The following is a 19,492-nucleotide window of genomic DNA, read 5'->3' as shown; positions in this document are numbered from 1 at the left end:
AGAACGCTGAGTGAAAGAAGTCAGAGAGCTGCAATGTCCACAATAGCCAAACTGTGGAAGGAGCCAAGATGCCCTTCAACAGATGAATGGATAAAGAAGATGTGGTTCATATACACAATGGAATATTATTCAGTCATCAGGAAGAATGAATACCCACCATTTGCATCACCATGGATGGAACTGGAGGGGATTATGCTAAGTGAAATAAGTCAAGCAGAGAAAGACAATTATCATATGGTTTCAATCATATGTGGAACATAAGGAATAGCACAGAGGACATTAGGAGAAGGAAGGGAAAACTGAAGGGGGGGAAATCAGAGGGGGAGACGAACCATGAGAAACTCTGGACTCTGGGAAACAATCTGAGGGTTTCAGAAGGGAGGGGCTGGGGGGATGGGGTAGCCCGGTGATTGGGTATTAAGGAGGGCACGTGTTATAAGGAGCACTGGGTGTCATACACAAATAATGAATCATCAAAAACTAATGCTGTACTGTATGGTGACTAACATAATATAAAAAAAAAAAGAAAAGAAAGAAAGAAAGAAAGAAGTCAGACAGCAAGAGTATATACTATATAATTTAACTTACATACACTTCTGGAAACAAGCAGAACTAATCTATGGAAATAAAAATCATCCAGGTGAGGCAGCAACACAGAGGAAACATGAGGGAGATAGAGTCTTTAAGTATGTATTACATTTGTTCTCAGATTATATCCTGGGGTAATGATTCCAACCAGCAATAGCATCCAGAATTATCAGAATCTAGGAAGGACTTTTCTATTAACTAGCCATGTGATCTTTAACATAATTTAACCTTTCAGTACCAAGTGTAATAGCCCATAAATCTCACCAAGATCATGAAGATTTTTTTAAGAAGACTTTAAATTATTTTTATTCATTTAACAAATATTCATTGTGAGCCTACTATAAAACACTGTTCTAGGCCCCTGTCACTTATATTCTGGTGGAGAAAAATGGAAAATATGCAGCAAACACAATAAATGAATGAGTCATAATGTAAACTGCAATCAGAGTTTGGGAAAAAATATATAAGTACACACCAAATGAGACTTTCAAACCAGTCTGAACGCTTCTGAGCACATATAAACACAGAAGGGAAACTAGCTTTAAATAACTATTTCATTATACTCTGAAGTAAATCCTTTCCCAGGGTTAACACTCCAGCATAAATCTTCATGAATAAGTCTTGATAACATATGAAATATTTAAACATATCCTTGAAACCACAGAGGACAGAGCTGGAACCAAAAAGGCAGATTTTTCAAAGAAAGAGATTAGTTCAATATTTCAGAAAGAACTTCAAATAATTAAAACATTTAAAAAGATGGGGTGAAAGAGAAACTTGATACTGGATTGTACAGAAATAAATTGTGTTCAGGAAGAAGGTTAGATCTGACCTACAAGACCCTTCTGGGATTTAATTTTTAAAACAGGAATTAGTAATTAGGAGTTTTGAAAATATGTTCAAATACTGTTTGTGTTTACAATACTTACTGCACATATACACTAATAAAATGAACAAATGTCATATACAATCTTACATTCATAAGTTGATATTTAAACTACTCAGTATTATCTTGTAGACCATAAAAATGCTGTCATAATTACAAGTGTAATTATAACAGCAATAAAATTTTATATTCCTCTTCTACTTTTTCCTCTTGAGCATAATGTCTAAAAGCATTTTAAATATGTTAATTTTTGCTGTAATTCTGGATAGGTTAATAAGAATGTTTCTATCAGTAAACACAGCCTTTTTATAGAAAAAGATATACAAATCTCTAAAAAGTTACAGGGTTTGTTTTCAATTTATTTTAATATCCTTCTAGCATAAAAGATGTGCAAAAAATGAGCCAACTTTCAAAAAAAACTTATGTATACACTAAAAAAAGATTGCTTAAACATTTAATAACAGAATTAATCAGCAGTGAGGCCCTGCTTATACCATACCATAAGGGTTTTAAAACATCTTTCATAGTTTGAACACAACCAAATGGAAAATCCTTGCAACTGCCTGTTATATATATGAGACATTTGTAGAATATTATCAACTATTTATTGAGTGGTTGTAACCCCTTCTAATCCATCTTCCATACTAGAGTTACAATGGTCTTTCTAAAGGAGATGACTTTATCAAGCCTTGCCCCTTCTTAAGATAGCTTCCCTTCTATCACAGGATCACACTCAAGTTCCTTAAAATAACTTTTGAGTTAGCGTGCCCTGTTTACCTATTCAGACTTACCTCTCTCCACTCCATCTGAACTTAATTTTTCAACCACATGGCTCCAATTTCAGGTTCTCTGAACTTTGTGTATTCCCGGCTTGAAATATGAGCTGTCGCTTCTGTCCAGAATATGATTTCCTGATCTTTCTTCCTTCCCCTCAGCTTTCAATGTTCAGCTAAGACAAGACATGACCTTCCCTGAAAAGATTTTCCTGGCTTCCTTCATACCCAGTGCCTCTTTCCTACCATGGTCTCATACTGGGCTCTACTGTTTAATGGCCTACCTTCCGCACCGTCAGCAAGACAGGGACCATTTCCCTTTGTCACTACTCTGTAACCAGTAATACTTAAAGAATTCACTATCTCTTGGATAAATGAGTGAATGATACGAATGTCAGCCTTCAATATAAGTGATGTAAATGTTGGGTCCTTGGGACACAACACAAAATAATTTCATAGTATAAGTGTTTGCCTAAAATGAAAACATAGAATAGAGAAAGAGGTGACCTTGGGGAAATTACTTAACCTCTTCAAGTTTTATCCTCCTCTTCTATTAATTGGGGTACTTCACCATCTCATTACATATGGCAAACATCCACTCATTGATTAATCTGGAAAACCAGTCACCATTCTTATTTCCTCTCTCTCCCTCTACTATTATACCCAATCCAACCAAAATGTCTGTGTATCTACCTCCAAGAGATATTTCAATCCATCCACTTCTTTCCATTTTTTTTCTATCCCCACAGTAATCCATTTTTCTCCTAGATTTGTAAGTATATTATTTCCATTCTTACCTCATCCAATTTATTTATCATAGAGAAACTTTATCAAACTATAAATTGAACATCACTCTACTTAAGATCTCCCTCAAAGACTTCCTCTGCTCTATTAAATGATATGGGCCTTAAGAGCCTCTCCAATTCAACTCATCCAACTTTGCCTGAACAAAGCTCCAGCCACACTGGCGTCCTTCCAAACCTTGCAACACGCCAAGCTTTTTACTACCTCAAAGTCTTGGCACATGCTTTTCACTCTGCCTAGCACATTCTTTGCCTCATTTTTTTGTAGGGCTGATTCCTTCCTTCAGTTTCAGTGTTATATTTCTTTTTTTTAAAAAAAGATTTTATTTATTTATTTGACAGAGAGACAGTGAGACAGCACACAAGCAGGGGGAGCGGCAGGCAGAGGGAGAGAGAGAAGCAGGCTCCCCGCTGAGCAGGGAGCCCAAAGAGGGGCTCATTCCCAGGATGATGGGATCATGACCTGAGCCAAATGCAGCCACTTAACCAACTGAGCCACCCAGGTGACCCTCAGTGTTATATTTCTTAAGAACAACTTTCCCTCCTGTCTACCATATCTAAACTGTTGCCTCAGCTCACATTCCTATTATTCTCTATCACCACACATGAATCTTTCCCTTCCTTCTCTACCTTCAGGCATATTCCCAATGGGAAGAGCCATGCCTGGGTATACAACAGACAGACTAAAAATCTTTCTGGAAGGCAGAAGAAAGAAGGGAAACTGTACATGGGCAGAACATGGGCAGTCTATTTTGATGTGAACACAGGCTTCCTATGTTCTCTAAATTTCACCCTCAACAGTCTAACATCCACCAGTAGAATTGGATAAATGCCTCCTGTGTCAAAGTCTACTGTTACTACACACATCATCTAAAATAAGGCATGGGATGATATAATTGAGTTAACAAAAGTAGATAGCTGTTACCTTAGGAAAAATAAGTTGGATCATGGAGAAGCAGAAAATGAAATGTTTCAGAAAGTAAGTCAAGAAAGTTCTAAAAATGAAGGACCACCTAAGGGTAGCAGTATCAGGGAGAAGTCACATGATAAGGTTTTAGATGAGAAAATGAAGGAAAACAACATATGAGTCCCAGAAATCCCAGACTATGAATATGAGTAAAACTGATGGAGACAGAAGTAGTAGCAAAGATAAACCCTGATTATTCCACAGTTCATGTTTTCTCCTAGAACTTTCCTTTCAGCAGAAATACTTGGTATGAAAATTAGAAATTTCATATAGGATCTCACAGAATGTAATCCAGATTTTAGGAGTCAATCAATTCCTTTATAATTCTTAGACAAGTCTAATAACACTGAACGTATATTACTAATTTGAGGTCAGGTGAAAATGTCAAGTAGATATATCTCAGAGCAAATTGTTTTAGTTGTGCTTCAAGAGAGCTCACTGCACTCAAATTCATTTTATGTTGGTCACTGGAGGCACAATTTGCTACCCACCACTCTGCCATAAGCAGCTGTTTGCAATAATCCCCACGTTGCAGATAACATTAGACTGTCTCCTGGGGTTTACAGGATGTTGATTCCTAAAGGCCTGATTTAACACTTCGGGGAAATAGAAAAGACATCAAACAACTACAGAAGGAGAAATAAGGCATGGGTTTTGATTATTTGAGGACTGCAACTTATTATAGGGATTGTTACCACAGAAACTACGATCTGTAAATGGCCTAGGGGGACTAGGCTGGAAAATATGTTGTACACAAACAGAGTTGACTCATCGAACATCAGGGATGGGTGTGGCACCAGGGGATGAATTGGCAGCAGCTCTGAAACTCTGGTCAAAGCACTGATGTACCATTTGACAACTGTGGCCTCCACTGGAATGCCTGCTACACTGGGCAGGTCATGTTAAGACAGTTATGTTATAGAATTCTTTATGCTGAATAAAAAATCTACCTCAACTCTTGAATTTATGCCCATTGGGTTATGGCCCCTGGAACCAACAGAATAAATCGAATTAATCTTCCATATCCCCACAAATATTTGGCAACAACTATTACATACCCTCATGCCTCATTTTCTTTGTGGACTATACCACTGTAGGTTATTCAATTATAATATTTATTGTAAAACATAGTGTTGAGTCACTTCAATTACCAAAACACTCTCTTCTAAATTTGTTGCAATTGCTCTATTTCAGGAATCAAAGCCAAATGTACAAACCTACCAATAAGAACCGATAATTGTACTAAGTGCTTTGCATGTCTCAGGTCACTAAATCCTAATAAGGATGGAATTATAATCACCATCATATAATGAAGATGCTAAGGATTACAGAAAGAGAGGAAGGTCAGGAGCTGAACCCATGCCTGACTCCAACGCCTAACCTCTGTCCTGGACTACTTCAGGGCAGAATAGGAAATGGGTAAGAGAAGCTTCTGAACATCTGTTAAATCCTGATTCTGTTATTTAATATATAAACTGACCCACATGTTCGAGCCAGCTGCGTGATCCACGTACCAACTCCATTTTCTCTCCAAGTAATTGAAAAAAAGGGCTAACCAAGGCAAGGATGAGGATGCAGCTTTCCAAATGCTCCAGAAAGAAGTCTGAACTTACCACAGAGTTAGGAGGCCGTTGAGTATTTTAAGTGTTAGAATTACACGCTTACTAAAGTCATTTTAAAAGAGTGCTCTGAAAGTAGATATGGACAGATAAAACGAAAGGCACAGGAGGAGCTGAGAGCAGTAAGAAAGCTCTCACAAGAGTCCAAGTGAACTCTGGACAAGAGTCTGAACTCCATTCGTGGTGTGGCGATGGAACAAAGTATGAGGATTCAAGAGATTTGAGAGCAGAAGTGAGGGTACTTGGTGAGGGTTTAGATCATAAACTGCGGTACTGCTGTTTGAGACTGCGGGCGCCGGCCTGACGCCGGGGTCGGAATTACAGCTCCATGCGGCACTTCAATTCGTGCGACTGACACTGTATCTCAGACGGCCACGGTGAAATCGGCCCAAGAGCACCTAACTGGCGGAGATGCTGGTGACTTGAACGGTGACCACGGACGCAGAGCATTCAGAAAAGTCCCCATCACATCAGACATGCTCACTAAATATCCGTGGTGATGACGATGAAGGAAGAAGGGGAAGGGAGGGAGAGAGGGGAGTAAAGGGTGGCTCCAAGGTCTCCACTCAGTGACTGGGTGAATTCGGAGGGGGAACACCAGCAGGAGGGCAGGCTCCAGAAGACAGACCATGAGTTCACATGGAAGATGAGCCTGAGATGTCTGAGGTTATCCAGGCAGCAATGAGTTGAAGAGTATGAAGTAAATTCCTCCTGAACAAACTTGGCTGTGAAGGGAAGTAGAAAGGGAAGAGCCAGGGGAGGAGACTGGCTTGTTTTGATGGATGACACAAGCATTTAGGGTTTGAAAGAGAAGCGCCTGGAGACAGGGAGGGATTGAAGGTATGAGTAATTAAGGGGTTCAATGGGTGGGATGGTTTCAGAGCAGTTGGAGCTAAACGGGCCCAGAGCTCCGGGACAAGCCTTAAATAGGAGCAAAAGATCCTCCTTCTAGAAAAGCAGGAAAGAGGCAAAAGCAACAGCATGGATAGGTTTGTGGCAGGAAATGGAGGGAGTTTCTCTACAATGTTCATATTTCCTATTAACCTGCCATCCAAGAGAGTTGAGGGAGGCTGGAGAGCGAGGAGGTGCCCTGGAGCATGGAGTCAAAGTTTGGGGTATGAAAATGGGAGTGAGCACCACAAAAGAAAGGCATCCCTGCCTTTCAGGGCTCAGTCGTCCCCTGTGGCATTTACCCTAACTCTTCTCTCACAAATTCAACTTTTATCTCTCCTACAACACTTGGTTAAAAATTCTATTAAAGCGTTTATTATGATAAAATATCTGTATGTTTATCTTCCCCACTAGATCAGGCTCAGTTCAATGCCAAATTGCTCTTAAAACACAGGAGATGGTTCCTGCTTTCTCAGAAGCAGCCAACCAGTTACCAAGTCATCTGACTGGACTCCACTCCCATCCACTTCCTCATTTTAGTGTGTTAGAAACCAAACAATGCCATTTTAAATCTAAGTAAAATAGAGAAAATTTGCAAAAATTTTCGTAATAGCAAACAAGAATTAGGGATCTGCACTATGAATAAGGTCATTGTGTCCTTAGTTTTTTTTATTAATATTATGCCCAAATGGCATTATTAGTCTCATTAATAGAACCAGAATTGTGAGTTTCTTTAGAAACTCTTAAGATAGCCCTAAACTATGCCACATAGGCCCTAGATGTGGAGAAAATGAACCTTTGCCATTACTTACAAGCTGACTCTGCCACCCAAAAGCTTGGATATCTGAAAGCAAGGAATATTTCTTCTTCTGTCCTTATGTGTACATATCATAAACTCCTAATGATCTTCCTAGAATAATTTTAAACTAGCGAAGAAATCTTTTCTTCATCAAAAATCCTTTCAAGTATTCGTTTTCTTCCCAAGGAGACTGAGTTCCGTGTGTACTAGTTAATACTTTATAAGCTTGGGCTTGCATGCAGAACACAGAGGCTCTTTTATTTCCAGATATAGTTTTCCTGCAATTTTAGTAGTGTGCCATAAGGAAAAGAATGATTTTTGAGCTATAATCACATAAAACAGAGGAGCCTCCCAGAGTCCTAATGACCAGGATCAGAACATAGAATTATTATCTCAATTCTATTTTTCTCTCAAATTTGGGGAAAAATTAAAGATTAATTATTAATATTAACAGCAATAAATTATTCGACAAATACGAATGAGCACCTATGTTGGGCAGCTGCTATGTTAGCTGTAGGAATGGTAATGAAACTGCAGGACACATTGTTCCTTCTCTCCAGGAATTATACAGGCAAGTGAGATAGAACATACATGAAAAAACAAAATAGCTTAAAGAGTTCTGAGCAAGAATTCAACAAATACAGGTAACTTAATTTACAACAGGTTATTTTTAAATTTCAAATGTTAAAAATCAGCTTTTCTCTCAAAACTTTAGTAAAGCAAAGAATTTGTCTTGGCTTTCAGAGAGCCCTCAGAGTCTTAACTGTGGAGGTGTTAAAACACTAACAGATAAACCTCTATTGCAGGCTTTCACTAATAATGTCCATAGATGGGTGGCTGTATGGTACCGGGTCGAGAAGTAGAGTGGGATCCCTGGCTTAGGGGAAGAAGAGAATAGCCACTGAGGGCAAGAGAAGTAGTGCCAGGCCAGGAAAAGACAGTCTTTTCCAGGCAGGATCAGACACTCCACTCTCCCAATCCAGCCCTCTGGTGACATTCCACAGAGGCCCTCTCCCTGTCCAAATCAAAAAGAATGCCCCTTGTTCTCTGATGCAGAAGTCTCCGCACTCTCCCCCCTCCAATATGATGGCTCTCATCTACTCCATGTGAACTCATTATGTTTCTTTTTTCAAAGATGTTCCCTTCCTAAGAGGAATCCTGATGCCAATTATTAAAATAATAAAATATATTTCACGTCATTAAATTTGCACAGAGTTATATTGTTGGACTGATCACTATTTTGTAATTATCAGTGCAATACAGTATTATACATTATTAGGCAATGAACACCTCGAGGGCAGGGTCTCCTTAGTATCCCGGAGCCTAGAGCAGTAACTGGTAGGTGCTTAATACATTACAAGGGACAATATTCCTCCCACCAACAGGAGGATCTAGGTGTTTCCTAATTATCTGTATCGTATTCTCTGTAAGTAATCACACCCACAATGACAGATTTTTCCTGAAGTGGCTAACTGATCAGGAGATTTTTAGCTTTAGCTCACCATAGAACAACTTTTTTAGTCCCTTTCTACAGAATAATTAATAGTAAATGAAAATAGAATTTCACACCTTTCCAAAAATAATCCAAAACATGTAATAGTTTATTCACAGTCACCATGAGGATTTTCACCTCTTATACCTTTGATCTTTTTTAATTTTATTAAATTAATTTCCTCAGAGTTTCTGTTTACTCAGAGCAGAACGATGAACACTGTAATCGTTGGGGATGAAGGGTTAGGTGAAAAATTGACTCTGCATTTTCAATCATTATACTTAATATTATTAGGTTAGATGGCCAGCTGTTATATAGTAAGAGATGTAAGTACCACACAAATTGATGAGGAAATCATAATGTTAAAATTTGCAATAACAGTCTGGTATTGATTTTGATGTGAAACTAAAAAGCTTACTTAATACATTTTTTCTCTATTTACTACGGAATGTACACTGGGGGGAAAAGATCGTGTGTTGTATTCTACACCAACCCATTAAATCAAAATGAATGGGGGTGGCATCTTTTTTCTTATACTGTGCTGTAGATAACTCCCAATTCAAGATAACCAGCAACAGGAGCAATTCATCACCCAGATCGTTTTGTCATCAAGTGCTGCTTCCATTCCCGGCCCAAATAAATAAATAAATAAATAAAAGTATTCCTTCTGATATATGCAAATTCCAAATGGTTGCTACAGATAAAAATTGCTGAATGAGTGGCTACAGTAACATGAGACTGCAAAAAGGAAGTCATCCACTCACTGTTCTTTCGCATTATCTAATTATTTCATTGTTAGGTTAAATTTCAAACCATGCTTTTGAAATGAGTAAATGCAGGCAGGTTGGTCATCTCAATTTCATCCATGTTGTACCATGTATCTGATGAATATCACTTTCGATTTTTTTTTTACCTATGTTATTAAGACAGTTGCTACAAGTATCTCAATATATTTTATTTGATTTATTAATATAAAAATGAATCCAATTAGGCTGCAACTCCTCAGAGAAATGATGTTCACTTACTTAAACATGTCACCTACCTGGGAATATTTCCTTTTTCTGGTGTCTTTTTTTTAAAGCAGAATTTTAAATTAGTGAAGAATTAAGAACATATGACATAGGGAAACAATACTTGATGATTGATCACTGGCTCAAAACTAGGCAAACGCAGGCTCATATATGTGTGTCTATAAATCTGTATCTATAAATGTATTCATTTTCTCAAAGGAAAGAAAATTAATAATCTTCTCAACTTTTTTCTAATTTTGAATGGGTTTCAAAAGGTGGAGTAAGTAGAAAACAAAACTATGGGCTATTTCCATATAGATGTCCCTGATGATATCTGAAACATAAATATCTAACATTCATCTATCCAACATAAGTACTTAGTAGGAACAGCCTATTAGAGTGGTCAATGTACATATATCTCTAATCTTCACAAGTTCTTGAGAATTAAACATTATTGTCCCAATATTATAAATGAGCAAAGTGAGATTTAGAAAATTTGAGAAACATACCCAATGTGATTCAGATACCAATCAGATTTCAATCTCTATACTCTTTACTTTCCAATCTCCAATCCAGACGCTGGCCCTAATGAGTCTGAGCCAATGGTTTTCAAACTTTTTGGATATAGGACTCCCTGACATTTCTAAAACTCACTGAAGATTCCAAAAACCTTTTCTTTGTACAACGTGGATTGTATCTATGAATTTATGCCATATTAAAAATTAAAATTGACAACTTAAAATATTTGTTAATTCATTTAAAAATAACAATAACACAACCACTACATTTTAACAAAAATAAAATTTTGTTTAAAACAATTATATTTTTCCCCCAAATAGTTAAGAGTGGCATTGTTTTACTTTTTTGCAAATCCCTTTCATGTCTGGCATGGAAACAAACTGGATCTCAATTCTGCTTTTGATTTAATCTGTCATTATGTCACATGTCCTGTAGTCTCTTTAAAAGTACACTGTACATCCATGAAAAAATGAGAGTAAAAAAGGCAAATTCTTGGTATTATTGTACAAATAGTGTTGCTCTCATAGATACCCTAGAAGGGTTTCAGGGATCCATCAGCATTCCCTCAACCACATTTTGAGGACCCTAGGTTCCAAAGTATATTATTGATATTGCATATGTATTATTTCATAAAATAAAGATTCAGATATATAATATAAAATTTGTTTTCTCCTATAGAGTTTATCACATATCTCTCAAGCTCCTGCTCCACCTAACATCAGAAAACATAATCTAGTCATTTCTAGATAAACTTAGTCATTTCTGGGTTTCCTCAGTAATTTCTTTAACTTACATTCACAATTTCATGACTCTTCATCCTTCTTCTCCCTGAGGTGAGGGTTACATGGTGAGGGGCAGTCCACACAGCAGCCACAGGACGGCAGTGGAAGGCATTGGATCTGCAGTGCCCTGCTCTGGCATCATCCAAGTCTCTGGGAAACAGCATTTGTGCAATCTGGTTTACAGAGAAGTAATTATCGATAGTCTTATTGGCCTCCAGTCATGCACTCCATGCTGCCATTTTGGGCTGTGTCCCCTCGTCATTACAGAGAGGTATTTTCAAGCACTGGTCTCTCAACCACCTTCCCTGCCTTGGAATGCTAGAAGTTCCAACTGCCTCCCTGGATCGACAGTAAATTGGGGGTTATTATTACACCTTCTTTGTCTCCAGACACTTCTCATAAACATCTCTACCCTACTGACCCCATGTCACTTTAGTGTAGGATACATCCATGAGATTGTTGACTCTCAAAATTCCAGAAGTGGGAGGTTCAGCTATTCCAATGCTGCTACTATCACACCATAGTCATGTAGGACCATGTACGCTTTTATGTAAGTCTTGCCATCTTCCTGGCTTTTACCTAGACAGTGACGTTCAAATCTTCACCTAAAGGAATTCCTATCATCATCCCTCCCACGTCTCAGCCTGAAGAGGAAAGGAAGGTAGGTATAGGACTACCATGTCTACTGATTCTTGCTTTTAATGCAACTCCCCTTTTAGCCAAACAACACTTAGTTAACATTTCGATGAGATCATCTCACTTTTTAGCTAATTTCATTCCAATCTATTGTTTAAGTTTTAAAAAATAAATAAATTTATGTACTGGTATTTTCAGAGCTTTACTTTAAACTCAAGACCCTTTCTATCTCATAGACTGCCAGCTTCTTCAACTCAAACATCTTGGATTTCAAGACTTCTGCATCAACTGTAAATTTCAGCAGCCTACTTAGAACTCAAAAAATAAGAATTTGAGTCTTCTTTAAGAGCTTAACTCTATTCTCAGACATAAGACTGTAAATGTCATAAGCTTCAATCTACTTTAATGGGGAAAAGGGATTTGAGTATTAAAACTATATGCATACACATAAGTACATAATGTTAACAAAAAAGGATTTACTAGAAAAAATTATACAGCTTAATATATCAAAAGACAATCCGTTCACATTTGCATAATAACAGATTCCATATACACAAATGTAGTCAGTTGTATATGTTATATTAATTATGAAAAGGAAACACTGGTTTTATTGAGAAATTTTAATATTCTTTAATATTCTTTCTCCTCCTCCTCCCTCTACCTCACTTTTCATCTGAAAACATTTGAAATATCAAATAATTGTGCCTACAGAACGTCCTCTTGTAGGATCCTAGGTGGTGAGATAGTATAGGTAGACATGAATTGGAGTGGTGAGAACAACCACCATTTAACAAGAATGTAAAATTAAGAATAGAGCAGAGCTTTATATTTATAAGCAAGGGAGATATGAGCCTAGAATATCTCTAATATCAAAAATAATTTTTGATACAAAAATGTTGATACAAACATATCCAAAACCCTCCAGATTCTCATTTATAAATACTCGAGTAAAATCTTGACAAAGCCAGTTGCGTAATTACAAATATCCCCTCATGACCAAATAGGATCATTCACAAGAATGCAAGAACATAAATTTAAAGAATATCTATTTGTGTAATATATTCACACCATATTAACAGATAAACACAAAACACACCTATTGTTATCTTGATTGCTGCCTAGTACAAAGGCCCAAGTACTTAAAATCTAAGCTCCACTTTAAGATAAACATTTAACAACCAAATACCAGAAAAGCCTCTTAACCAATTGAAAATAAAGAATACTTCTTTAATTCCATATGAGGAGCCAAGGGAAATATTACATTTAATGGTAAATAGTAAAAAGGTTACCCATGAAGGTCAAGAGGGAGGGAAATGAAGGTTTTAGTCAAAGAAGAAGGAAAGAAAAAAATGAGAAATATAAGGTTTTGCTTGTGCTTATCTACAAAGACAGACACAATCAACTGAAATGGTACTAGAATGAATCAGAACATTCAGAAATGTGGGGCCCCTGGGTGGCACAGCAGTTAAGCGTCTGCCTTCAGTTCAGGGCGTGATCCCGGCGTTATGGGATCGAGCCCCACATCAGGCTCCTCTGCTATTAGCCTGCTTCTTCCTCTCCCACTCCCTCTGCTTGTGTTCCCTCTCTCGCCGGCTGTCTCTATCTCTGTCAAATAAATAAATAAAATCTTTAAAAAAAAAAAAACAAAAAAAAGAACATTCAGAAATATGGCCAGAATCAAAATCGACATGAATGATTTTCCCATCCACAGAAATAATCGATTGCAAATTTTATTAGGAAAAAAAGATCTTTGGAAACACAGCCATACAAATCTATGGAATAAGTAGGAAGAAATCTAATGTGCAAGAAATGTGCAAGAGTAATTAAATACTATATAATTTTACCAAAGGACATAAAAATTCTGAAAAAAGAAGACATACCATTCATTCGACCAAAAATTAAACCCCTACTGTGTATCAAACCCCAAAACCAATTCCAGATGTCTTAAAGATCTCAATAGAATCAACAAAACTGTATAGCTACTAGAATAAACTGTGAGAGAACAAAGAGAAAGTGAGAAGCCGGGAATGAGACCATGTGGGAAACACACTAATGAATTCTGTTTTCCCTGAGTTAATCTTTAGCACCATGATCAATAGAAAACATTTTATGAATGTTTCGTGAATGTATTCTAAACAGGATACTTTGTATTAAATATAAATAACAGTGGTTGCCTCTGAAAGGTGAAATTTAATATTGTCATCTTAACAATTGTCATATTTTCCACAATAAACATGGATTTTTTAAAAAAATCACAGTGAAACAAATATAAAAAAATTTAAACATACAAAATGTAGGTGATAATACTAATGCATAAAATAAGTTTGGTAAAATGGTTTCTTTTCATAAATTAATTATGAAAATAATTTATACACTTTGAGTCTTTTGCCAGAGGTACTGGACATGGGCAAAGCATTATTTCTTTTCAAAACTCTATGTAAACTATATCATTGAGCAGCATTACTTAGTTTAAAGAATGCATGTACATCCTCTTAATTAGTAATTTAATATTTTTCCAGATTTTCTTGTTTTTCTTCACTTCCCTTCATAAAGTTCCCCCAGTGTACTTATAACCATTAAAAAAATAATAATAATAACTTCAAGTCAAAAGAGAAAAGTAGTTAAAAAACAAGGAAAAACAAAGAAACAAAAAAAAGCCCTTAAAATCTACTCACTCATAAGATGTACAAAAATGTTACTGACAGTAAGATTTCAATTTTTCACCTATACAACAAATGTAATCTGTACTCAGTAATAAAACATATCATTCTCCATGGGAGGAACGATCCAAGTATACCTAGAGCAATTTTTTAATTAAAGAGAACATACATACAGAATAATCCACTTTAATTTTGCTTCATATTTCTAAAATTCACATTTAAGCTTTAGCAATAGTATTCCTTAAGTTATTTTTATATCAATAGATCTTCAATTATATTTATCTGAAAATACCTATTTCTGTTAGAAAATATTGCATTTCTTAAAATATTTGCTTTCATGAGTATGTAATGATTATCTCAAAAACAAACTTCAAAGGACAACAATTAAGCCACATGGGGTACAACATAGGCAGAATTTATAGATTTAGATACACGCACTATATGTATACTCACTCACACACACACACACACACTTAAAGCTGTATATTAAGTAAAATATAATCAGCTATAAATTAAATAGACCCAAATTCCTTTTTAGACTAACAAATTGAACTCATTCAACTCATTTACATAATGCATTATTTGATATCAAATCCAGAATATTCCCTTTTTAACCCTGAAAGTCTGTAGAATTCCCATACAAACAATATTTTGAGAAAATCAGTTAATTTTCTGTAATAGCTGAGATAAAAATTCTTGTTAAAAAAAATAAAACAGAAAAATTTGACATTTTTACAGATTTTTTTTTTTCAGGATTGTAAATACAAACCAGGAGATTATCATCAACTGGTACAGTACTGCATGAACATACGAACTTATCTTTGCCATGGGATTAATTACTAACTACTTCAAGAAGGAGATGTGAAACAGACTGGGCCAACATGGTATTTAAAGGTTTTTTTTGTTAAATACACACATCTGTGTCTTTCTACTCAAAAACTGACAAGATCTAAGACACATTTAAAATCTTTTTTTTAAATACCATGCAGCAATGATCCCTTAGAGGCAGCAACTTTAGATGGTGCTTAAACAATGAATTTTTTTTCCAACAATAACAATTTTCTTTAAATTCATTTACAAAACCTCACCACACAGCATGAGGCATAATTTCCTGGTAAGCAACTATAAAGTAGAATTAACTATCCTCAAATGACTATGAAATTAAGTCAGCCATATCAGATTAAGATGACCATAAATGCAGTTAAAAACATGCTAATTTACATAGCCCCCTAACCATGTTTAATTGCCACATTAAAAATCCTAAACACATTCCCTTCAAAAGCTGGTCTATGCTTTTACAAAGCAGAAAAGTGTCAACTAAATTAACTTGTTTTGCCTGAATGTTGCACTTGGTTTTTTTAATTTATATTACTGGTAACATTCACCAGCTCTATTAGGTCTAAATATTTTTATTAAATGATTAATACAATGACATCCATCGAACTTATTTTCACATCCATCATACTGATTTTGGTGAACAACGTGTTAAAAAAAAAAAAAAAACCCTCTTAGCCTTTGGCAACATACGTTATTGTCCATTTCTATCCGGTACCTTTAATCATCTGGGACATTCTCATCTCCCCATGAAGAAGGAAAGTGAAGGCAAAGCAAAGGAAGTAGCCAGCACTGAAATCATTTCTATACCACCCCTACACCATGACCACCCTACCCTCCTCCCCTTATACTCACCAATCTCTACAAGGCATGAAGACCCCAGTTTTCCACCCTAGGTCTACCCAGACCTTTTAGACACCCTAGCTCAGCTCCAGAAACCCATTCTCTACTGGGCTGTCAACAACTCATCTTTTAGATTCAGAATACAAAACCATTTGGCTTGTTTTTGTTACACCCTCTGGGTGTCTGACTCTCTAGAATAAACTTCGAATTATGGACCCCAGTATGTTTAGATTTGCCTTCCTTTCTAAACTACCCTTTCATGTTTCTTCCCCTGCACCATAGACACAGATGCATTACCTTAATATCCTCTATTCCCTATCTCTTAAAGACTAGGATACCACCCAGAGTTGAGGATAAATTATGTATTCTGCTAGTTACTTAGGCAATCCCAAAGCATTAATCAAAGTATCTTCTCCCATTGTGTACTATATAGAATCTTCAACAGGCAGCAGAGCAGAAGAGACAAAAGTGATTGCTTCTGACATGCCCCGGGAAAAATCACACAGCATAAAATTGTATTGGTTTCCTCCACAACATAATACCCTTTGCTTACCATAATGCCCTAGCTCAGGAGTTAAGCAACCCCAAAGCATCCACACCTGGCAGCGAAGCAGTAAAGATCTAGACTGACATATTTCAACATACACAGTTTCACTAAAAGGCTCACTTAGCCAATTCACCAGATGACTCCCATCCCCATGAGCGCTATGCAAGGGTGAAATTTCTATAGTTCTCACCATAGAGGTAAAGTCTAGAAAAAGACCAGTTCTGACTGTTGGCCTTGTGCTCTTCTAACAAGTGGATACTTGGAATTGGGGGAAGGTGAAATCTCTTTTAAAATAATGAAAATTATCACTGATGAGGACAGAAATCAAGAAAGTAAAGGAAAGAGAAAATGCTGTAGATTTAATTACCCAGGGATAATTGCTATCAACATTTTAGTACATTTCATTTCAGTCATTTGTTCTATGTGTAGATTGGTTGCCTCCACTCCATTTCAGCCGTGATCTTTAATGCATGCGGTCCAGACTCTAGACAGCTAAGCTAGAAAGCTGAAGTTCAACTCCCTGACCACTAGACTGGGGCACACAATCCCGCTCTTGCCAAGCAGACGCAATGGCAGGACTGAATCAGAGTTAACACAGTGAGGAAGAGGCCAGGCTGGCTGCTGCCGCCTCTGCTGTTTTTACTTAAAAAATCAGTTAGAGAGAAATTTGATTTCTCTGCAGCATAGATCCTAATGTCCAATCCCTATTTTCATGAGTAGCAAGAGCCAGGGCCAGTCATCTGTTTTACTAAATGAATCATGGCAGTGATAATGTGGTCCTTGACCAGCAGTTATGAGGTGGCCTCCTAATTCTCCAGATTCCTAAACACGGCAGAAACTGCAGTTTCCTTGGCTGGCCACCTTTGCAATGCACACCCCATCCCCCAACAGAAACATGCTCATTGGATGTAGCAATAAATAAAGTTTTATTGTATTTGAACCCGTGGACGCTTTCATCTCTTTGTTCTAGAAGTTAGCAGCTTCCTAGTCAGTAAAAGGGGAAAGAGGGAGGGAGACTAGAAAACACTGAAAAAGATGGTCAGATCTGGATTATTTTACAGGATTTATGGAAAAAAGATTTTCCTGAAGTTTGGAATTCTTTTTATCATTACAACTACTTTTGTACTGATTTTTCTGAGAGAAATGTCTGTTCACAATTTCTATCCTATTGAAGCTTATATTGTTATATACCTTGTAATTTTACTTAAATGTTTTCAGGTTAAGATTATAATTTTGTCATAAAACTCATTACACATCCAAGAGTTAAGGAAAAAGTCTTCCATAATACATGAAGCTAAAATCAAAGGCAGACATCAAAATAACACACATATAAAAACTGTACTCCCATTTTACTATGTGCATGTGAATTATGATGTAGCACTTGTGACAATATTTTAAAGCAGCAGTTCTCACAGTGTGGGTCCAAACATCTCTCACGGTCCCCAAGAACCTTTCAGGGGTTCCACAAGGTCTCCCTTTTGCGAATATATTATGAGTGTGAGGGCACATTTTCCTGCATGTACTTCAACCAAAAAAACATATCACAGCAGATTGGATGCAAAAGCAGATATGGGAATCCAGCTGTTTCTACTAAGTCAGACATTAAAGAGATTTATAAAAATGTAAAGCAGTGCTACTCTTCTCACTAAATATTTTTGTTTCAGAAAGCATAGTTATTTTTCACAAAAAAATACACTTATACTAACATGATAGATTTATTGTTTTTTAGTGAATTCAATACATATTTTTAATTTTCTCAGTTTTAATCAGTAATATGCTAAATACTGATAAAACAAACCCCTGTGAAGTTCTTCGGGGTCCTCAATTTTTAAGAGTTTTTAAGAAGTATAAACAAAGTAGCAAAATTCTGTAACACTGCCAGAATTCCTTTTAGGAAACAATAAAGCCTATTTAAATGTAACCAGCTTTCTGAATGTATAAAATACTAGGCAGCCTTTCTAACTGCTGTAGGAGAAAGAACATGGGACTGAATACATGGATTTAAATACCAGCTTCACAACTTACTACCTAGGTTGGCATCTGGTCTCTATTATTCTCACTTACACCAATATGACAAACTCAACAGTAAGCATATCAAAACTAAAATCACTGCATTTCTCAAGCATTCTTGAACATTTAATTACCCAGGATTATATAGAGTAATTTTTATATAATTATAGACATTAGCTAATTTGATTATCTGGGAGTCTATTTCCCAGCTACTCACTGTTCAGAGTTACAGATCCCATGGTAGCAGTTGCAGCATAGCTGAGTATGGCTGAGGCCATCACAAAACTTTTTTCTGGCCCAAATCACATCTGCCTTGCTCCACCAAGTCTCAGTAAAATATTCATTTGTTCAAACGCCGGCACAGATCCAAAGATTTCTTTCTCAGGACAATGTGGGTGGTATCTAGGGATAAAATCTAGGGATACTCCTACTGTTCAGGGAGGAAGAGTCCCTCCAGAGAGCTATCTAGAACACTCATCTTTGACAGCAGAAGATTCATTTTATTTCACTTGTTTGTCAGGCATTCAAATCCTAGGAATATCCTCTCCATTACTAACAATATAACGAGCTCTGGCAGAGCATTGTCTCCTTTTGTCATCTAAATTTACAAAAAGTCTTCTTGAGGAAAGTAAGAGAGGTGAGAAAAGTGAGAAGTTGCTCTCACGCAAGCAATCGTCTTCATCTGATTTTTCTCCCATACTTTGGAAAGAATATTCTAAAACTCCACAATAAACTTTTATAGTTGACATCGAAAATTTTTCATCACAAGTTTAAATGGTTACAAAGGCTGTAATTTCCAGTATGTTATAAATACTGCCTCTTTTTTTTTTTTT

At 36.5% G+C, this 19,492-nt stretch overlaps 1 protein-coding gene across 3 annotated transcripts in view; it reads right to left on the bottom strand.

The window, feature by feature from the left end:
• IMMP2L (inner mitochondrial membrane peptidase subunit 2) overlaps positions 1–19,492 on the bottom strand; it is an 845,846-nt gene that overhangs the window by 658,062 nt on the left and 168,292 nt on the right. Inside the window, exon 5 of one of the 3 annotated variants that reach the window (XM_040644090.1) lies at positions 11,170–11,302. The exons of the other annotated variants lie outside the window; for them this stretch is intronic. Within the exon in view, the coding sequence (XP_040500024.1) occupies positions 11,188–11,302 (115 nt within the window). The 3' untranslated portion in view covers positions 11,170–11,187. Of the gene's footprint in view, positions 1–11,169; positions 11,303–19,492 lie in introns of those variants that run through there. 3 annotated transcript variants of the gene reach the window in all.

Source organism: Ursus maritimus, unplaced genomic scaffold, assembly GCF_017311325.1.
Source record: "Ursus maritimus isolate PB19 unplaced genomic scaffold, ASM1731132v1 scaffold_3, whole genome shotgun sequence".
Taxonomy (NCBI): domain Eukaryota; kingdom Metazoa; phylum Chordata; class Mammalia; order Carnivora; family Ursidae; genus Ursus; species Ursus maritimus.
This window is presented reverse-complemented; position numbering and strand designations above follow the sequence as displayed.